Consider the following 23,714-nt stretch of genomic DNA (forward strand, 5'->3'; position numbering starts at 1 on the left):
CATCAAATCATTATATTTGATTTCTAAAGAATCATGTGACACTGAAGACTGAAGTAATGTTGCTGAAAATTCAGCTTTAATCACAGGAATAAATTACAATTTGCTTTATATTCCCATAGAATACATCTGTTTTATATTGTAATAATATTTCACAATATTACGTTTTTTTTTTTGTTTTTTTTTTTTAAATCAAATAAATGCAGCCTTGGTGAGCAGAAGATACTTCTTTTAAAAACATTTTCGATCAGGCGATCAGTATGAAATCAATAAAGCATTCACTTTTGATTCCTAGTTTGCGCCCTCAGCGTTTGGCGATCTGTATCATGAGCTAATGTGGAGGAGAGAGGGGCGCATGCGCAGTGACGGATCTCCGCAGTCAGTTGCCGTGAGGAGTGCGCAGCATCGCTCAACCAGAGACAGCAAGAGGAGGAGAGGGAGGAGAACACACTGCACACGGGCGAACACTCACGAGCATCATGGCACCAATTGGATTAAAGGCGGTCGTTGGCGAAAGTAAGACCATACTGTTAATTCTCCTCGGCTACTGAGGTTTAATTCTCAACCATGAGAACGTGCTATTTTAAGGTACCTTCCCGTTGCATGTCATTAGTGTTCCTCAGCGTTCTGTTCCCCTGGATGCGGCTTGGTTGTTTCCCTGCCATTGTGCTGAACGGGGAGGACATTACTCTCGGGATGTTGCGGATACGCATTGTGCATCAGTGGAGCATGACATGAATAGGTTTTATTCCCATTGCATGTTGTTTAAATGATAAATATGTGGCACGAGAACCAGACTACCATGAAAAAAAGCTTGATAAAGATGGTCCAGAACAGGAACGCCCTTGTTCTGCATGGACGTTTGAGGAATTACGCAGGGAATTGTGTCGACAGACCACTGCGATGATATTTTATTCTACTCCTATTATTATCTGTATAACTAATGAGAATACAATTGAAACGATGTTTGCATAACTCTACCTGCCACATCCGAAAATTAGCTTAATAAATGCGTTTTGGCACAGCCTCACCCCTGTGATTGATCACCAGTGCATTATATTCCATTGCGTAAAGCTCCAGCTGGTGAACTGCTCTGCCCAGGAAGTGCCCGTGCTTTTAACATGAATGCAGCTGGCTCGCATCTCCAGCTGGATGATCGTTAAATGGCGGAGTTGTTCGTGTTCGGTTGAGTAGTGGAAAATGAGAGCACCGAATGCGCATCCCTCAGATGTGGAGCTGTATCTGTCATGTGTGGCGCAAGGGAATGGCGTTTAGTGCAGACAGATTGATGGCGGTTGTTTGGTGCTTTGGTTTTTTTTAGAGATTTTGCTTATGCAGCAGGATAAGAAGACAATCGTTTTGAAATGGCCTGTTTGAAAGGTTGATGAAATCAATTATTACGACTCTCACTCTCTCTTTTAGAGATCTCAGGGCTTGCATGCTTATAATTGGGAATCGAAATTTGAGCTTTGACATGATCAAACGTATCAGTTAATTTATTAAAAATAATATAAACACATTAAAATGCAGGTTATAAAAAATTGTGGGGTTTATATATATATATATATATATATATATATATATATATACCACTGTAAAAAAATTAAACCGTGATTTTTACGGTAAAAAACCGGCAGCTGTGGTTGCCAGAACTTTACCGTCAAAAATACGGTGCAACATTATTGGTTTTACAGACTTAACATAAAATTTACAGTAATAAACCGTATTTTATTATCTGATATAATGTGAATTTACTGTCCTATTGAAGTATTAATATCTGTTTTGTACCATAGTAATACACTGACAGCCACCAATCACAGCAGTGATGAGAGTCACATGATCAATCAAAGCTCATCACAAGCAGCTCTTCCACAAAAAAGTTAATACTAATATATAGAAGCTGCATAGTGTGATTCACACAAACATTAAACACCATCATGGTAACACATGAAATTTTAAAAATGCAATAAACATTAATTTAACAACATTAAATGTAACATAAAACCCTAATGTACATAACTGATTAGAAAAAACGAAGAAAACTATGAAGAAACATAGTTATTTCAACAAAAATACATCAAATGTGAAGTGTCACACAGGGAATTGTGGGAATGTCAATTTACGTTTTTTCACTGTAAATTATACATTGAGTTGTTCTTTTTCACTTTCAAAAACTGTAAATTTAACGGTATTTTACAGCAAAATTACATTAAATGTACCGTTAGATCTATCACAGTTATTTACCGTATATAGTACGGAAACTTTCTGTTAACCAATAAACAGTTTTCCACTGTAGCATTTTAGTATTAATATATGAAAAACTTCAGTCCAACACATTTAAATCAGTTTTGGTGTAACTACATTTTGTAGTTACGTGATAAAAACTGACAAAACATCTTTAGGTCATCTAAAAATACAAATTTTGTTCAGGTCAAATGGGGGTAAAATATCTTTTTACCTTGAAAAATATGTTTAAAAAGGTTTTAATTATGATTATATTGTTTAAATTTGATTGAGGAACATATTAAAGCAACATTTTTAATATTTCCAAAAACATTTCCTATATATATATATATATATACAGTAATTATTTGTCATTGACCCATGTATTATGCCCTCATCATTCAACAGAATCATATTAAACATTTTGAGTTTGTTTAATTTGTAATAGATCAGTTAATGTTGTTTAAACACCTGCTAAAAAACTGAAAGCATGGAAAATATTACATAATAGTGAAAATGCTGTTGCATTGTCCAGTCCAAATGAAAGGGACACATATAATCAATATTGACTGAAACCTGATCATTAGTGCTCCGAACATCTGCGCTGGATTCTGTCTTCCTCACACGCAGGATGATGGATTGGTTTTCCTGTGGTCTCTGATGTGGCGTGGGTGTGTGTGTGTGTGTTGGTTTCACTGTCTTCTCGTAGGACATGAGATACACATCATCAGACGCAGGGTCAGATAGAGAGCAAAGAGATGAGAGGGGACTGGCCAAATGCAAAATGCAAATGCACCCTTGCTTAGATTGTCATAGTTCTGTTTTTATTTTTAAAAGATGTAATATTCACAGGGAAATGTTGGATGCAATGTAAGGGGAGTAGATGGAAAGCATGTGTAAATGACTCATAGTATTTGTCTAAAGGGTCTTTCATAGGCATTAGTCTAGTTCTGAATGAACCAGTTCTTTTGTTAGCCTGCCTATTTGTTGATCCATTTTCATGAATTGAGCTTATACTATGCCCTACTTACCAGATTCAGCCATACATTACATTCAGCATTCAGGGAAACATATTTCCTTTTATTTCTCCACAAGTAGATTTTGATTCTGCATACTGCAAACACATTAACCGATATAATCTTTTTTACCATGTTTGACAATTACATATATATAGTTATTATATATATATAAAGAAATATATTGATATATATATATATATATATATAATTGTATATTTAACACACACACACACACACACACACACACACACACACACACACACATATATCTGCCAAGCTTATTTTGCCAATACAATGAGTCATAAAGAACATCTGGAGGAATTCTCGGATATACATCCACAAACAAAACCTATATGAAGGTTATATGACAGATGACAACGCTTCTCTGTTCTCTTAACTTGAAGCTGAATTAAAGGTGCAGTAAGTGATTTCTGAGATATTGCTGTTGAAGGTGGATCGGACCGAGCAGCCAATCAGCAGTAGGGGGCATATACACTCATGATAGGGGAGGAGAGAGAGTGAGCAAGAGGGACATTTAAAGAAAGACTGTAGAAAGAGAGATGGCTGAGAGACATTACAAAAGAGATAAGGCCAGAGGAATATCCAAGTGGTACTGCAGAAATAAATGACCTTCAGTTCCTCCTCTCTGGACGTCTAATGGGGTGGAGGGATAGAGTAGTGGGTAGGGTTAGGGTGTGGTCGGATATTCTAGCTCCACCCATTAGGCCCAAATTACGTTCGCTAGACGTAAGCTCCTCCCATTTGCTCTGCGCCCAGCAGCCTCTCGGAATATCACTGGAAATAGAAGGGTTATGATCAGGCAAGCGCATTAGGACCCACATTAATATTAGAAAAGCTATCCAGCGCTGAAAGAGCCTGAAAATGGAGGTTGCGTTGTTTCCGCTCCATACGTGAGTGAGATTGGTTTTGTTATGTCTCACAGAACCAAGATATGCTGTTGTTGTAATGTTAGCTATAGTGTGCTGCTGGTGACAAACAATGAACTCTTGCTTTTATATACTCTTGTTTATTGTATGTTCATTATTTGTTCTTCCTTCTCATTCGTTCATCATCTTCGCTTTATTTTTCACAAAGCATTATATTGCTTCGCTTCAGCTATGATAAAGAGATATCCACTCTTGTAGGGGTGGAGCAATGAAGAGTGTTTGTTTGGGTTCATTTCAAATATCAACAGTGTTTCTCAGAAATTCCTTACTGCACCTTTAAGACGAAAGTCCTTGATCACAGTCTACGTGTGTATGGCAAGCGAAGAGAGGACAGTCAATGTGCCTTGCAGCAAATTGCAAGCGTGTGATTCATGCTTGACTTGAACGGAGGACATTTATAACTCCCTTTACGCTCAAAGAGAGCCCTGTGCCTTTCAAGTATTTCTCATGTATTGAGAACCATTTGTGACAATGGACAAGTTTTAATATATGAGAGTATGAATGAGCACTGATCCAGTGTGTGGCTCTTTGTTTCAGAATTGCCTTCAGTAGCTATTGATCCAGGTTAGCTTTTGCTTTCTCCTCCAATTCAATACACAAGCAAACCTCCACCAAGAACCCATGGAACAGACACACCATGATAAAAATAGCAGCCAGATAATGATGATTAATTCTAGTGTGAATGAAAAAAGAATGAGGGGTTAAATGAAGGGCAGAGTGGAAATTAAGAAGGCAGTAGCCATACAAACTAGATCTTACATATTCTGAGAACAGTGTGATCGGTACTAAAGCTTAAACCAGTTGGTTTTATAAGGGTTTTTAGCACTTTTCAGGTCAAGAAGACCACTAGCTAGACCAGACAAGCATCTTAGGCAGGGTGCTTATCTGTTCAAAACACATTGTCACAGTCCTAAGGGGGATTTTAGCATGTTGCTGAGGTGATTGCTTTCAGAATGACATTGTTTTACCCATTTTATCATCGGACCAAAAATGGTCTTATCTGTTAGAAAAGTCTTCAAATCCATTTCCATTTAAGCAGTTGTAATACAGATGCTTGCATTATCAAGCACCACTAATGACAAACCAACCAGAAAGAAGTAGGACAAGAATAAATTATATGAAGAAAAAAAACAGGCTTCTGTAGTCTTCTAGATATTTTAGATGTTTCACCTCATATTTTGCAATCCCAAAGTCCATTTTGAAAGCCATGAAACGCATTGAAGATGTTGCTAAATAAATCACTGTGTATTAGTCTACTGTATTTCTCCAGGTCTGAAATGCACCACTAGCCTCTCATTATCCATGATTGCTCTCACCCTAACATTTGGGTGTTGCATTAGCTTTGTGCAAGGATGCACTGACCAGTGTAACATTTTCCAATCTCTGCAGGCAAATGCAAAATGTACCAACAGTCGAAATGAATTATAGATTTCTATTAAGATCAGCCATGAGCTTGCAATCGTTCATACAGTTTTATAGTTTCTCCTTGGGTTTTACCAATGGCATGATCTGATTCGGGATGCTTTTATTAGACATTATATTCAAGGTAATATTAAAGACTTAAGATGTTTTGTTCAAGCTCTCTGCTGACTCTCCCGGAATACATTATCCAGAATCCCGTTTAGCCTGGGTTTATGGCTTTCCTATGAAAATGAGCCAGAGTGGAGAGCTCTGGGGGAAAATATAAATCAGACCTGAGGATAAAAGATGTCGTCCCACTGAGACAGACACAGTGCTAAAATGAACAGAATAGTACAAAACATAAATTCTTAATAATAGGTTCCAAAAGTTTTTCACAGCTATGCCATAGAATAACCATTTTTGGTTGCACATAGAACCTTTCAGTGAAGAATTCTTAAAATAACCATTTTACTTAGCATGAAGAACATTTTGCATAATGTAAAAATTCATTGAATGTTAAAGGTTTTTCATGGAACGATCAATGGCACTCTTATTTTTAAGAGTGTACTGTAAGATTAAAACATACTGATATCTATGAGGTAAGGAATTAAATCTGAGATTTGAAATAAAAAACATTATTTTTATTTTGTAATTGAAACATTTTTAAATTTCCAAAAACACATTGCACAGAGTGGATTTTTGAGATCACACACATATATATCCTGTTGTATCAACATACTTATGGTTAGGGTCGGGATGCACAACATATCAGTACCATATCGCTTATCAATGCATGCATATTAGAGATTTTCGCATTTATTGGTATCGGACGATTGATATTGGATACGTGACTACTCATTTCCCCAATTTTGACAGATAGATTACCTTTGCCATCATCTAAAAAGTGATTAATGACACCAATAAAGGGAACATTTATTAATATTCAATAATAACACCATATAAATAAACACCAAAATAAAAGAAACAAAAACAAGATGTTTCCATTTTTATCATTTGTTAAAATAATTTGAATAACAAATGTAATCTGCAGCAAATCTCAAAATGAATTTATTTTTAATTTAGACAAAATAGTATAGACTACAGTTTTAGTCTGTTTATTCTTTATTATCCATAACATGAATAATATTTATGTATAACTAGTGGCCTTCTTCCTCAAGAAGCTCTTCTGCACATTCATTGAATGGGTAATGACTCAGCATGCTGAAATTCTATACCAGTAGGACAGCATCCGAGTCAATGTGTGTGTGTGTGTGGGTGGATGCTCTGTCCTTGGACTCTGTGACGTTGGTTGGGGGTTAGCAGAGCATCTTCTGTCTGTTATACAAGGACAATATTGGATAGTCACCTTCTCAGGGGCATTATATGACACTATGCGCATAGACTACTGCAGTGTGGACGAGATGCTCTGACAACATCAATTGCCTTAAAAAGCTTTCTATAGAACTCCTAAAGAAGAAATTAATTATTCAGTTGCTGTTTGCACTCCAACTGAACAGATATTAATAGTAAACCATGGCTCAATAATAATAATAAAATAAATAAAAAACAAGGTCAATGATGCAATCAAGCATCAATACAAAACATGAAACTTGAAAATAAAAGGTTTCTAGGTTTAGTTGTCATACCAGAAAATCAAATCAGACCCACCAGGATAAGGAAAACCACAGACTGTCTCTTTAAGGTAAATGGCCGTAAAATTCCAGAGAGACTGAGCATAAAAGTGGGTCATGAAATGAGAGTACCCTGAGGGAGCCTGGGAAAATGGAGGGTTAAATCTGCAGCCGTTATACAGTTGTTTGTTGTTTTTTACTGACCAGTAGTACAGCTGGGTGATATCGCCTTTTAACGATATTTAATATTTATCTCATTATGTTTTTGCAGATGAGTAACACTGTAAAAAAAGGTCTAATTTGTTAACAATAACTATGAGCAAGCAATGTATTTTTTATTAAGTAGATCTGTTAATTAATGTTAGTTAATAAAAATACTATTGTTCATTGTTTGTTCGTGTTAGTTTACATTAACTGACTTTCACAGTTAACTTTTTAAACAGTTTGTTTTTAAAAATGTATTAGTAAATGTAGAATTAACTTAAGATTTTTAAATGCTGTAGAATTATTATGTATCATTAGTTCATGCTAACTAACGTAGTTGTATAGTAGAGGAACCATCATTTTTGAACATACAGCCAATAAGATGCAAAGTAAAAATAAATGAAAAAGGTATATTTTCTATATATTTCATAGTTGTGCATAGTCAACTGTTTTATTTGTGATGAAACATGCCCAATTGTGCAGACATAATTTTTTGACTAGGCTGTTGTACAAAGAAATCATGAACACATGCAAAAACAAGAGAGAACCAACACAATAGTCAATCACACTAAACCAGACAGCGATTGCATCATATCCAAACATCCTTTTTTTAAGCCATCTTAGATTACAGCTGTAGATCTAGCTTAATTTAACCAAACATCTACTTTTATCACAAACTACAGCTCGTGCTTAATTAAGACGTCTACATTAAGGTTAAATATACGAAGAGCTGGTGTGAGATGAGACTCAAGTCGGTTTACTCAGGAGAGAAGTTCAGTGTTTAAGTGAAGGAGTGTGAGACAGAAACAGCGAGGCGTGAACCGAGAGAACATGTTTATCTGCAAAGCCTGCATGGTTCAGTTTTAAAATCAGCATGAAACAGAAATTGTGATAGTCTTTTCTTCCCTATTGTGGTGTATATTCAAATGAAACAGCTTATTGAACAAGAACAAAAGTAGGACGGGACTTAATATTGTCCATCGGGAATTGATTGGATCGTCGTGGTTTGCTATTGGTCGATCTCATGTGAGTGACAGGTAGTCCCGCCCTTGTGCCAGTAAGCACATCATCAGAAAAGTCGTTGCTTGAGGAGGGGAGGGAGTCCACATCATGAATTAAAAAAAATAACGATGTGTACGGATAAATTATTTAGAATAAATACTGCACTATTCCATAGAGTAGTCAATTTTGATTTCAAGTTGACTTTAATTTCCGAGTGGAATCTGAACTGAAATGCTTATCATCAACACATACTGTATACTCGCCAGATTCGCTTCTTGCACATTCACGGTTCTACTTTAGACCGCAGTAAATGACTCTGTTATGTGACTCAGAAGGGGAAATGGTCTCATGCAGCTGTCCTTTGCTTTCTTCTGTTTGACACCCGATCAAAGCATATAACTGCAGTGTCCTTTTGTACATTTTAATTTAATGCATATAAATGGAGTTACTGTTACTGTAAACCGAATTTTGTTTAATTGAATTATAATTATCTTGCATTAGTGTCACTTTCCAATCCAGTTGATCTGATAAAGCAGTCAAACTCAAACACATTATCCAGCACCTTACTGAGAAAATCAGTGCTAGAGCGATCTAGCCCGCTGTGACAAATATCTGATAGACTGCGGTACATTTTATTACCCAATATGAGGAGAAATAAAAAAACGGAGTTCATTAACTCAGACCCGGCCTGCAGTCTGCACAGTACAGCATGATTTAATACAGTATAGTTCTGCTGCACTGCAAAAATTCATATCTTGAAAAGGCTACAGATCAGCGATGACGCTAAATCAATACATTGAGAAGTCTCTGTAAAGGATTATATAAAATGCAAGAAGCTAGGATTTTGAGCATATTCCAGAAAGCCTTGGATGAGGTTGTTTGACATTCATTTTGTCCTTCTCTGTATTTTCCCCCTTCACTCGCTCAGTAACCCCCATTTGTACAGTAAAATGGTTTTTACTTCAGTCCTGGAGGCTGAACATTGGCTGAAGTGAAGTGAGGCCAATGGGGGTTGTGCTGATGTCACATGACTGGATGAAGTGTCCTCTGGAGACAGCTGAGAACGACATGACCTAGCGTATACCTCTCAAAGTGTGTGTGCTTGCTGTTATAGTTTATTATAGCTTCTATTTTTATATTTTCAATTTTCATTTTAGTTTTTGTAGTAATTTTGTCATGTGCCCTTGTCATTTTTTTTTTTTTAATATTTCTATTTAGCTTTAACTTATTTTTATTAGTACTTCAACCTAAAATTATTTTATTTTATTTCAGTTAAGTTTATTTTTTTTAAATCTAATATTACAATTTTATTTCTTTCAGTTTTATTTCAGTCAACAAAAATAATTTTTAACAGTTTTAGTTAAGTATAACAACACTGGTCACATGGAGTGAGTATTTTTGAGTAGTAATATTGTGTGGAAACAACTTTTTTTTTTTCTTCTTCTAATTTTAGAATTTTTAAATTCAATTATTTGCTACATTGTGTAAACTGTACTTTAAATGCTCTTTAGATATTGGTTTTGGCAACAGCTTTTGACAAACCCAAATCGATTGACCTCTAGACCTTATCTGCAGAATCATAGCTACTCTAGACAGGTTTTTCTTAGCACAAAGCATTTAGGTGAAAACTACAAAGAGAGCAAGAAATGAGCATTGAAATGAGACATTAACGAAGCTCTTCTGAGGTTTTGAATTACATAAGCTAGTTCTGCTGGCTACAAACAGAAGCATCCTGCACTTGTTTTTTTTTTATTGGATTTACTTGTATGAGGCTTTCTAGTCTTGGCATGACCATTTATAAGGGAAGTCATACTTTGTTTTTTCATTATAATTACAAATAAATATTCTCAACAGGTCAGAAATTGAACAAATATGTTTTCATTGGCACAATGAAAGTTTGATTAGCTTTGGCCCTCGTTCACATAAATGATTATTATTGTAATCTATGTTAAATCTGCTTGCTAATCTCTTCACATTTACTAAAACATGCCCTGTGTTTAAACACCCATAATCCAGACTGTTTTCATCCACAGAGGAGCTTAACTCTGTATCACGGCACTGGCACAAATGAAAACCACGAAATCACCCTGAGCGCCTTTATTCTGATACTACAACCAGATGGCTAGCAGTGCAATCATGCTAATATTGGCCCCAACACACAAACATGGTTGCCTCCACCCAATCGCTGCATGATGGGATTACTTACATCAGAGTGAATAAGAGAGATCAGCCACAGAGCAGAAACAGTTACACAGAAAGAGACTCTACATACTGTAGATTCCATTCTCAATGATTTGCTGTGTTCATTTAACATTGTCTGTAAGAAGCACAATCTTGGCATCTCAACAGAGGGAGATTCTGAAGATACTATAGAGATTCAATTTGCTGCCATAGCAAACGCTGTCTCTGCCACATCTGATAGCGCCACAGCTTCAGTCTGCAACTAATGCACTTTAGAGGGAATGGCATGGAAGCTTGTTTTTTTTTTAACTTTTTCTCTCACAATTGTGAGTTTGTATCTCACAATTCCGACTTTTTTTTTCAATTGAAAGCTGATGTCTCGCAATTCTGACTTCTTTTCTCAGAACTGCGTGATATAAATTCACAATTGCGTGTTGTAAAGTGCAACTCACAATTCTGAGAAAAAAATCTGAATTGCGAGGAATTGCCATTTTTTCTTGTCATTGTGATAATAGCTCACAATTTGACGATAACTCACAATTGCTTTTTCCCCCTCCTAATTTCTATTTTATATCTCACAAGTGACTTTATTTCTCATAATTGTGACTTTATCCTCCGGTTTCACAGACAAGGCTTTAGATTCAAGATTAAAATGCATGTTTGAGCTGTTTGAACTGAAAGCAACTTGCACTGACTTATCTTAAAATATGTCAGTGCCATTGTTTTGTCTCAAGATGCACACCAGTAATGTTTTTTTCTAAGGCACGTTTATAAAAGCTACTTAAATGTCCTAACTGAACTAAGGCCTAATCCTGGCTTAATCTAAGCCCTGTCTGTGAAACCAGGCCTATATCTCACAGTGTGACATTTATTATATCTCACAATTGCCATTTTCTCTCATAATCTCTGGACTTTATATCTGAGAACCTGACTTTTGTATCTCCCAATTTTGTCTTTTCTCTTGTAATTGCAACTTTATCTCAGCATCTAACCTTATTACTGTAATTGGGTGGTCAATGTTTCATAAGAGCCATCCAGTCCCGCCCACCCAGAGTTACATTCCTGATCACAATGTTAATTTTACCCGCATGACCAGATGAGCTGGATTTCACGATCACGAATTCCTTTTCAGAAGTCAGAGTGTTTTTATTGAGAGACAGCGGGCACAGTCAGGCTCAGGTGTGACAGGGACAGAATGGGCACACACATACAGTACACAACAGTGTACTTTGCTTGGCAACAGAGCAGGTGATAAGAGGATAAATGGAGTGATAGAATGATATACCCTGTCTACACATTGTGTCATCACCAATACGTTCATTTTTTTATTGTGTAAGATATTTATTCTCCAACACGTCGACATTCAATAACCAACACGAACACACAAGCTGCTTCCTGTCAAATATAACAGTGTTTTGTGTACTGTATGAACCACAAACATACAGTATGCTGCCCTTAACTGCCTCATGATTTAATGTCCTATGCTGTTCTAAACTGTCAAAGAACTATTCAATTAAATTAAGTAATAATTGCATAAGTTTGGGGTTAGTAAGATTTGTTTTGAAATAAATGAACACTTTTATTCAGCAAGGATGCATTAAATTGATCAATAGTCACAGCAAAGACATTTATAATGTTACAAAAGATTTATGTTTCAAATAAATGCTGTTATGTTCATCAAAAAAAAATTAATCATGCAACACAGTTTCCACAAAAAATATTAAATAAAACAACTTTTGTCAACAGCGAATCATCATATTAGAATGATTTCTGAAGTATCATGTGACACTGAAGACTGTAATGGCTGCCAAAAATGCAGCTTTGTCATCAGAGGAATACATTACAATTTAAAATATATTAAAATAGAAAACTGTTCTTTTAAATTGTAATAACATTTCACTTTTTTTGATAAAAAAAAAAGCAATTTTGGTGAGCATAAGAGTCTTCTTTCAAAAACATTGAAAATTCTTACCAACCAGTAAGTAGATGCTACTTACACTAGTTTATTTTGAGTAAAAAGGTGTGAATAGTGATAGATACTATTCACAAAAAAGTTTGTTTAATTGCACATATTTGCACTCAGTGTAAATGAATAATGACAGATGTGATAATTACTCAAATTTGAGATGTGTTTGAAATGCTAATATCTGAACTTTTCTCTTCTTCTGCAGAGATTATGAATGATGTCATCAAGAAGGTGAAGAAGAAGGGAGAATGGAAGGTAAGACAAACTCATTCACCCCATCACCATAGCAACCACACTCTCTTTTTGTCACGGCATCACAGTTTTGATCATTCATTGAGTCCCTGAGTCGCAAACCAGGAAATCTGTGTGAATAATTTATCAATTTTTATTGTGTTACTCCTGTATCACACCACATGCATTTAATGCATGCTTTTCACTGCCTGCATAAGCAGCGTGGTAGACGTTGTTGCAGCCAAGGTGAAACGGGCCTTACTGTTTCTGAGACTCTCTCATCATTTCTCAAACTAACCTACAGTCGCTATGCACATTACAAAAGAGAGCATCATTTATAATGTTGGATATCATCGGGGCCGATGGCATTGTGGGCAAGTGCGCCGACATCTAGCGCCGTTGTGCTTCGGGCGACCTGAGTTCAAGTCCCGGCTCGTGGACCTTTCCTGATCCCATCCCTCCTCTCTCTCTACCACCTCACTTCCTGTCTAGCTACTGTCCTATCCTAATAAAAGGCAAAAATGCCAAAAAAAGAAATCTTTAAATAATGTTGGATATCAGGATCAGACCATTTTATAATTCTTAAAGTCACATATATTGAAGTTCATTGATATGGTTAAATTGAAGACGGCACAAGTCAAGTTCAAAGCAAGAAGTAATCGACCTACGGGAAATTTACAAAAAAAATATTATGGAAAGGCAGGGTGGGTATAGCTTGAGAGAAGAATTGAACTTTAAAAAGCTTATAATAAGAATAACTCGAAAAAGTATGTGCATAACTATTTGTGGGGTGAGGTTGTGGAATGGTTTGGAGCAGGGGGTAAAACATTGTACAAACATTAAACAGTTTAAAAAGTTTTATAAAAACACTTTTATTAAAGGATATGAAGAGGAGCAGAGGTGATTGTGAGTGTGGTTGCATTGGGATATGTGAATATAGGGTGAAGGGTTGTTTGGTGCAAAATCTAAAAGTTTGGTTGGTGTTAAAAATTATAATATATATTATAATATATACTGGAACTATTTAGAGTTATATAAGGGGTGGGAAAAATAATAAGCTTATGCTTCATCCCGCTCCTTTTCAAACACATTGTAATTATTGTTCTAATACTTTATAGATATTGTTTTTTTCTTTCGGTATGTTGCAACATACTTATTGTATTTTTACATTTTATTTTCTTTGTATCTTTTTTGTTGTTCGAAATAAAAATAAATAAATAAAATGAAATAAAATTTCTGCTCTCTTTTTTTGTCTATAGGCTTTGATAGTGGACCAGCTCAGCATGAGGATGCTGTCCTCTTGCTGCAAAATGACTGATATTATGACAGAAGGCATCACTAGTAAGTCACTTTTTTGAACTGTTTTCTTACAAACGAAGAAATAAAGTGTCGCTTTGTTGCTAACAACTAGCCTACACAAAAAGATTCTGAAAACCTTGATTTAGAACTGATCTCTTAACCTGAAACCTTTCATATAAACACTGGGAAATGATGGCCAAATGGAAATGAACCCAACCTTTCATATCAACAACCCAGCTAAGCACTCATATGTCACTGAATATGTCTTCAAAAGAACGGATCTGGAATGCATCACATTAAATTTAATTAAGGTTACAAGTTGTTGTGCTATATTATGAATAAGTCCTAGCTAAAGGGAGTTGTTAGGCATGGCACATGGCTGCAAACCCCTTCAGCTCTGAATATATTCATAATAGTTTTACAAACATCTGATTAACATTTTAAAAAACAGAATTACATTCCAAATCATAAACCTTACTAACATCTGCTAAACAGTGTTCTGAAAGGAAGCACTTTAGCTAGGCATCGTATGTGACTCGACTTCTGAGCGAGACTCCATTTCAATAATTTGGCTAAAATGAGGTGTGGAAATGTATAGAAGCTTTCTTCCGCCACGGAATAAACATTTAAAAAGGTAATTCCGACTTTTTAATCGCACAATTCTGACTTGAGGAGGAACAATTGTGAGGAACAAAAGTCAGAATTAACTCTATCTTTTTTAATTGCGAGTTTGAATCACAATTTTGAGGAAAAAAGTCAGTACCAAACGTTTCCACTAGATGAAATGAGCTTCCCATTCATTTTCAATGCAGTCATTTTTGACCGAGAGCAGTACAAGTGTGACTATTTTTTTCAAGACCATTTTACCTTTTCGAATCATGTCCATAATTATTTTTTCTGGTGTTCACATTGCAAATACCAAAACCTTTACCAAGTTTGGTACCATTCCGATGAAGTAAAAGATTCTAAAAAACCAAAACCATAAAATAAAACAGCACCAGAGGGTTAATAAAATTACTGTTATTACTAGTTAATAATACTGTTATTAATATTATATATTTTATTACAGTTTAATTTTATTAAATAGTTTAATTTTAGTATAACATTTAAATAATTTTGTTATTATTTAAGTTGAATTAATTTTTATTTCAGTTTTAGTTTTAGTTTATTTATTTCTAGTTAGTAATTTTAGTGCTTCAACTGAAATGTATTTCAGTTAGTTGCCAAGGCAACATTTTTGTTTAGTTTAAGTATTTCATCTAATATTTAGATGTTATTTCTGCTTTATTTCAATTAATGTTTAATGACTTAATGTTTCTCTCTTTATCTCTGCAGTTGTTGAAGACATCAATAAGCGAAGAGAGCCTCTCCCCTCTTTGGAGGCCATTTATCTGATCACCCCGACTGAGAAGGTACTCAAACATGATGATTTCAGAAGATACTAAAGCAAAATAACAGCTCCAGAGTATACGTTTGTCTCACAGTGTGGAGGCGGAACCTTCACACTGTACACACTAAACATATGTCACTCTCTAACACATACACACACCACACAGTACTATTGACACAGCCTACACAAACAGCTGAAAATCGTGTCATTTTTATTAGCCATTGTGGTTACTATAACAACACACACGTACACACACTCTTATCTAAAGCTTGTTGTATTTCTCTTACCAGTCTGTGCAGACTCTCGTCAATGACTTCAAAGATCCCCATTCAGCGAAATATAAAGGGGCTCATGTGTTCTTCACTGACTGTGAGTATCTGAGGGTACTCCACTATACATCAAGGGCCCTGGAAGCATAATATACACTGCAGTATTAACGGGACCACGCTCAAATCTAGACTACCACACAAGCACTCAGCCAGACACTTTCATAATGAATCTTAATGAAAAACAATGTTATATAACATCAGATATAAATGTGACTCATCTGAAATTATTTGTTTTGTGATCATATGGATTAAACAACAGATGTGTGTATAGTCTCACAAGTTCATTTCCTACTTTGTTAAAAAATTAAATAAAAATGATATAAGATAAAATCATAAATTAAGTTCTCAATAACACATATACACTAATAAAAAAAATAAAATAAAAAAAAACAGCATACACCATACATTTGTTTAAAAAATAAAAAAATTTTATATATAAAATCACATATATTTGGCTGCACATACGTATATATATATAGATATATAGATATACATATACATACAGTATATACAGTTGTAATTATTCAAATTATTCAACCCCCATTGCAAATCAGGTTTACTGGCAAAAAAAAACTTTTAGCTGTTAATAATTTTGCTTACAACTGTATATATACAGTATATATGTATTAAAATACAAAAATACTATTAGGTAATGTATTACAAAAATTGTGTAATGTATAACAATTATTGTCAGGATTCCAATACACAGCTTTCACGGCTCAAAATGTTATGTCAACTACCCATGTGTTTCTTACAGCTTGCCCAGACCCCCTGTTTAATGATGTGGTGAAGAGCCGTGCCTCCAAAACCATTAAAACTCTTACTGAGATCAACATCGCCTTCCTGCCCTATGAGTCCCAGGTGAGCAATTTCAGGAGTGGAGAGGATAAGAGAGAGAAAAAAATCTAGGAGAATAATGACAGTCCATATAGAGACTCCAGAAGCAACTCAGTGATTGTAGAAATAGAGTGTTCCAGAACAGCTCTGAGGCTTGAGGGATGCGGTCCGGCCCACAATGCTTTGCTGCTGAGGCTGTCTGCTATGATTAATTCAGTGGAGTCAGAGGAGCAGTGCGTGATGCTGCAGCTCAATGCTTCGTGAACACGCCTCATTCAGCAGCACGTAATTGGCCGATGCAGCATCCATAGAGAGCCTCGGCCAATCAGAGGAGGTTATGAGAGGAAACAAGCATGAAGGGGAACCCATCTGCTGTGCAGAAGGATCGTCATGTGACCTTGTGTGTGCCGACAGGGGGTGGGGAGGGTGGTTGTGAAGACCTATACAGATAAACTGCCTGCCACAGTCAGAGAGATATAGCACAGATTCGGCCCCTAGGAAAGACTGGACTGAAGCTCATCCCTCATTCCAGTTTGGTAACACTAAGTACAGAGAAGCACATTTTGTGGCATTTCTGTCACAGGTCTTCAGCATGTGACATGCATACAAAAATCACATGGTCATTAATTCAATTATTTAGAAATATACTTATATTTATTTATAGAAAATGGGGGAAAAACATATACACTACTGTTCCAAATACTTGTTACAAATTAATACTTTTATTCAGCAAGGATGCATTAAATTGCTGAAAAATATAACAGTAAAGACATTTATTATTTTACAAAAATATTCTATTTCTAATAAATGCTGTTATTTTGAACTTTCTGTTCATCAAAGAATCCTAATATATATATATATATATATATATTTATTTATTTATTTCAACAAAGATAATAATAAGAAATGTTTCTTAAAAGCAAATCAGAATTTTAGAATGATTTCTGAAGGATCATGTGACACTGAAGAAGGACTAAAAATTCAGCTTTGCCATCCCAGGAATAAATTACATTTTAAAATATAATGTAATTAAAATGTAATTGTTTTATGGGCCCCTAAATGGCACATAAAAAAAAGCAAAAAGAAACTAAAACCATCAAAAATGCCAAAATGTCATCTGACCAATTAGCTTGTCCACAATACTGCTCTATCAGTAATGAGTATGAATGTGTGTGTGTTTAGGTGTTCTCCTTGGACAACCCTGATGCCTTCCAGAGCTTCTACAGCCCTCATAAGACACAGCTGAAGAACCCTGTGATGGAACGGTTGGCCGAACAGCTGGCAACTCTGTGTGCCACGCTGAAGGAATACCCCGCCGTCCGATACCGAGGGTAAGGCACGAGGGGCTGCATTGTTGCCGAGTCTTGAACTAAGGCTCTTTACATCTGACTTGTTCCTATATCTGACCTGATGTTTCTGCCCTTTCACATATGCAATCATATTTATCCAACATATATAAAGTTACAACAGGAACTAGTGGACAAGACAGATAGCAGTCATCTCTGGATCAGATTCCAGGAAGTGGCTGCTTGTCAGGATCAACAGAGCTGTCTAAAGTTCGGTCTATCTGCTCTAATGCTCTGACTCTCTGTGCACAGGGAGTATAAAGATAACGCCACTCTGGCTCAATTGCTTCAAGACAAATTGGACGCCTACAAGGCAGATGATCCCACAATGGGGGAGGTGAGCGGCACATCTCAGTTACTACACTGCAGGAGATAATACATGTACCAATGAATATGCTACAGAAGCAGCTTCCAGCGGGTTCTTGGAAAAATGTAGATTTTGTTAAACCCATAAAAGAAGAAATGATGACTTACAAATGTATTAGGGCTGTCAAAGATTAAACTTTGACAGTGCACACAAAATTGACCAATATTAACCCCTCACTGCCCTGGTCTTGCTGTGAACGGATGGCCACGTACACACACTGTAAAGTTTCAGAAGTGACAACCACATTTAAATGCGGGAGTGAATCCCCTAAGTTATCGTGTGTGTATAGATCAAGACTTACACTCGAAACTGTGATGATTGACAGCATGGAAAACCATATCAACCTTCTGGTGTTTCGTGTGTTTGGTATCCGCTATTCTGACCATACAGTGACAAAAGGCTCAATTTTAAGAAAAGCATAGTCGACGGAGGCGTCGTGTTTTGCTTATGCTTGGAAAGGCTGCTTCACAGAACACGCTCTTGCAGTGTTGCCATGTTCACTAATTATACGCCTTTTTGAACTTGTTGTGTAAACTTGGCTCATAAAGCGATCGAGTTTATGGAGTTATTAAAGTTAAAAGGTACGGATTGCGATATTTTGGTCTTATTTTCAGCATAAGGCATTTGTTTGGCTGTTTTTCTAGCAAGATCTGGCAACACGAATGAGTCCAGGCTCATACTGCTTTCCCTGTGATCTCTTGCACCGCACATACAGAAGAAAGAAACATTTCTGATGCACATTAAAATACACCATTAACAACTTTGTTCAATTCAGTTCCGCACTCTTCATAGGATGTTTGTCACTAAGTGGATTTTTAGAATGCGAATGTCACTCCTGTAAAACTGAACTGTGTGTGTTCAGAACAGGATTAGGCACTAAAAGGTGAATTGACAACCGAATTTAGATGCTGCAGGTACGTGGCCATTGATTCAGATTGGAATCATGTAATGCCCCAAAAAAAAATATATTCCTTTGCGTAATATGTATCGAAATGTAATTCTTCCTCTGAAGCGACTTCACAACTTCCATATTGAGAGATTTTAGCTGCTTATGTCAGCTTCATTCTTGCCCACATAATTACGTTTGTGGGTGGCTTTGTTAATCTAAAAACGTCTTGTGCTGAACATGAAACAAGACTAGATTTTTAGACATATTCTATCTCTCTACAGGGACCAGACAAGGCTCGCTCTCAGCTCATTATTCTGGACCGGGCTTTCGACCCTGTCTCTCCCGTCCTGCACGAGCTCACCTTCCAGGCTATGGCCTATGACCTGCTGCCCATCGAGAATGATGTTTACAAGTGAGTAAAATAAAATAAATTAGAAAAATTTAGATATAACAAATATCTTTGTCAATCTATGTATTGGTATATATATATCGGTATATACAGTATATATCGGTGATCGGCATATACGACAGCGTGTTCCATGTCCTGCCAATATCCAGCAACTTTGCACAGCCATTGAAGAGGAGTGGACCAACATTCCACAGACCACAATCAACAACTTTTTTTTTTTTTTTGGGAGGGTCCCCCCCAGACCCCCCCAGACCCCCCCAATACAGTAAAACTTCAGATTTTAGAGTGGACTTTTATATTGTGGCCAGCCTAAGGCACACCTGTGCAATAATCATGTTGTCTAATCAGCATCTTGATATGCTGATATCTAACACAGATTTAGATAGATTTGTGAACAATATTTGAGAGAAATAGGCCTTTTGTGTACATAGAAAAAGTCTTAGATCTTTGAGTTCAGCTCATGAAAAATGGGGGCAAAAACAAAAGTGTTGCTTTTATAATTTTGTTTAGTGTATATATATATATATATATATATATTAACATGTATTTTCAAATAATATTTACTAAAATATTAACCTATTATATTAATATAATACATTCCATATAATACATACACTCACCTAAAGGATTATTAGGAACACCTGTTCAATTTCTCATTAATGCAATTATCTAATCAACCAATCACATGGCAGTTGCTTCAATGCATTTAGGGGTGTGGTCCTGGTCAAGACAATCTCCTGAACTCCAAACTGAATGTCAGAATGGGAAAGAAAGGTGATTTAAGCAATTTTGAGCGTGGCATGGTTGTTGGTGCCAGACGGGCCGGTCTGAGTATTTCACAATCTGCTCAGTTACTGGGATTTTCACGCACAACCATTTCTAGGGTTTACAAAGAATGGTGTGAAAAGGGAAAAACATCCAGTATGCGGCAGTCCTGTGGGCGAAAATGCCTTGTTGATGCTAGAGGTCAGAGGAGAATGGGCCGACTGATTCAAGCTGATAGAAGAGCAACTTTGACTGAAATAACCACTCGTTACAACCGAGGTATGCAGCAAAGCATTTGTGAAGCCACAACACGCACAACCTTGAGGCGGATGGGCTACAACAGCAGAAGACCCCACCGGGTACCACTCATCTCCACTACAAATAGGAAAAAGAGGCTACAATTTGCACGAGCTCACCAAAATTGGACAGTTGAAGACTGGAAAAATGTTGCCTGGTCTGATGAGTCTCGATTTCTGTTGAGACATTCAGATGGTAGAGTCAGAATTTGGCGTAAACAGAATGAGAACATGGATCCATCATGCCTTGTTACCACTGTGCAGGCTGGTGGTGGTGTAATGGTGTGGGGGATGTTTTCTTGGCACACTTTAGGCCCCTTAGTGCCAATTGGGCATCGTTTAAATGCCACGGCCTACCTGAGCATTGTTTCTGACCATGTCCATCCCTTCATGACCACCATGTACCCATCCTCTGATGGCTACTTCCAGCAGGATAATGCACCATGTCACAAAGCTCGAATCATTTCAAATTGGTTTCTTGAACATGACAATGAGTTCACTGTACTAAAATGGCCCCCACAGTCACCAGATCTCAACCCAATAGAGCATCTTTGGGATGTGGTGGAACGGGAGCTTCGTGCCCTGGATGTGCATCCCACAAATCTCCATCAACTGCAAGATGCTATCCTATCAATATGGGCCAACATTTCTAAAGAATGCTTTCAGCACCTTGTTGAATCAATGCCACATAGAATTAAGGCAGTTCTGAAGGCGAAAGGGGGTCAAACACAGTATTAGTATGGTGTTCCTAATAATCCTTTAGGTGAGTGTATAATACAATATAAAATAATTATAAAATATAAATCATTAATATATATTAAAGAAAATTATACATTGTATTATTATCATAGGATAATTATTAACAAATATTTTATATAACCAATCCTAGGTCGATTAACAAGAGAATACTCTGTGTAAATGTATAAATATCTAATATATGTATAGATAATCTATAAATACCTTATATATAATATATAATTATTTGTTTGATTTGTATCTGGTAGGTATGACACCAGTGGGATAGGTGACTCAAAAGAGAAGGAAGTGCTCCTGCATGAAGATGACGACCTTTGGGTGAATCTACGGCACAAGCATATTGCTGAGGTCTCTCAGTGAGTAAAACCTTACATTTTCGACCGTAAGCTCTGGTTTTCTTGTAATATTCTTGGTCTGTAAATGTTCTCTCCCTCCTTTTCTCATTTCCCTCGCTGGCAGGGAGGTGACACGCTCCCTGAAGGAATTTTCTGCCAGTAAGCGGATGACTACTGGAGAGAAGGTACGCTGGAGTCTGGCTGAGGGGGGGAGGGGCCTGGAAAAGAGAAAAATAATGAGGAGTAGAAAAGAGAGAATAGTGTAGTGTGGGCGAGGAAGGATAGCCTGGCGGATGAGATTGCGTTGGCAGCCGAATCTAAAGCGTGATGGCTGACTCATGTGAAAGCACTACAGCAGGATTAGTATTGATTGACTTACTGACACAGCACAAGCAAACAGACATGAACACACACATTTCTGCTGTGACGTACTATCTGCAATTATAGTGTATAATAAGGGTGATCAGATTTCTCATGGTGGAATACGGGATGGGATGGACAGGCACCACAACACACGCATGCACACATTAAAGTATCTATTGCTGATTTCCTACACATGCTACAAGAAATGCTAATCCCTAAACCTACCCTACACCCTAATCTTAACCAATGAAATTCACTGCAGGGTTGGGATTTGCGCTGAATATCGTGCTAAAGAAAATGGCAGTTCAGGATAAGCTGTTAAGATGATCATACAAAATGAAATCGCTGAGCCGGGCCGTGTGTAACTCCCCAATCGGACCTCACCATCTCGAACCCTGGGTCCAAATTACAACTTTCCCAAGTGTAAAAATAACTATTTCAGATCAACTAGAAACGTTGTAATGACAATTGGCTGAAGCCAGAACCAATGGCTCAAGTCTTTGCGTGTGGAGACCCCGCCCCCTTTTGGAGGTTCTACTCACTTTTGGAGTTCACACCCCATTTTGGAGATCTGCAGCTATACGTACTTGGAAATACGGGACTGTATTGGACAGGACGTCTGGTCACCCTATTCTAATATAGCATAACAGCTTTTATATTGCACTGTATTTGGCTCACTGGATCTGAGTCGCGTCTGACCTCTGCTTTGCTGTCCTTTCTGAGAAAGTCCTTTGTTTCTTTCAGACCACCATGAGGGATTTGTCTCAAATGCTGAAGAAGATGCCGCAGTATCAGAAAGAGCTCAGCAAGGTGAGAGAAGTCACAAGAGATGTGCATTCAGCCAAACAGGAGACATGGGAATTGCAGTTCCAATATTTACCTTATTGACCCCTTAAAATGTGTCCCTTTAGTACTCAACCCATCTGCAGTTGGCCGAGGACTGCATGAAGCACTACCAGGGAACCGTGGACAAGCTGTGCCGTGTAGAGCAGGTACAACTTCACCCCCAGACGTCACTGCCACAGAATAGGGGGGTCTGTGAAAAATTTGAGAGAAAAACAGTCAGCGTTTGCACTTCAGAAATGAATAAAATGTTTTCACAAAATTATTTAAACATTCACCAAATGTGATAATATTGTTACCATTTCATTCTGAGATTTATTGCAATGATTTTATGTATTATTTATTTAATTCAAAACTAGTGCTGTCAAATGTAAGAAAAAAAAAATCTACATAAAAATTCTTTATGTTATTTACCAGATTACTTTAGTTCAATGGGCCAATTATTGGAAATGTATAAACAATTATTTAATGTTGTTGCCTTTATAATATTACATTTATTGTTGTTGATTTTTGCCATATATACATATATATATTACACACACACACACACACTGCAATATATGAATTATTTGAAAACAGAAAATGTGCAACAACAAATAATAATACTTAATTGGGCTAATACTTTTGTTAATCGCATGGTTATGTAGAGTATACAGTTTACTTTTGTAAATATACGGTCCTGTTACTA

General features: G+C 36.6%; 1 protein-coding gene across 2 annotated transcripts in view; it reads left to right on the plus strand.

Annotated features, from left to right (window-relative positions):
• Positions 1 to 351: 351 nt before the first annotated feature.
• stxbp1a (syntaxin binding protein 1a) overlaps positions 352 to 23,714 on the plus strand; it is a 31,649-nt gene continuing 8,286 nt past the window's right edge. The window contains exons 1-13 of one of the 2 annotated variants that reach the window (XM_079898664.1): positions 352 to 513; positions 12,777 to 12,826; positions 14,062 to 14,143; positions 15,437 to 15,513; positions 15,782 to 15,860; positions 16,578 to 16,681; positions 17,840 to 17,988; positions 18,256 to 18,340; positions 19,541 to 19,671; positions 21,734 to 21,841; positions 21,945 to 22,005; positions 22,928 to 22,993; positions 23,095 to 23,175. In XM_079898664.1, the coding sequence (XP_079754790.1) occupies positions 477 to 513; positions 12,777 to 12,826; positions 14,062 to 14,143; positions 15,437 to 15,513; positions 15,782 to 15,860; positions 16,578 to 16,681; positions 17,840 to 17,988; positions 18,256 to 18,340; positions 19,541 to 19,671; positions 21,734 to 21,841; positions 21,945 to 22,005; positions 22,928 to 22,993; positions 23,095 to 23,175 (1,110 nt within the window). In that variant the 5' untranslated portion in view covers positions 352 to 476. The remainder of the gene's footprint in view (positions 514 to 12,776; positions 12,827 to 14,061; positions 14,144 to 15,436; positions 15,514 to 15,781; positions 15,861 to 16,577; positions 16,682 to 17,839; positions 17,989 to 18,255; positions 18,341 to 19,540; positions 19,672 to 21,733; positions 21,842 to 21,944; positions 22,006 to 22,927; positions 22,994 to 23,094; positions 23,176 to 23,714) is intronic. The other variant, XM_079898665.1, reaches the window with a different exon arrangement.

Source organism: Squalius cephalus (genome assembly GCF_949319135.1).
Source record: "Squalius cephalus genome assembly, chromosome: 17".
NCBI classification, from domain to species: Eukaryota; Metazoa; Chordata; class Actinopteri; order Cypriniformes; family Leuciscidae; genus Squalius; species Squalius cephalus.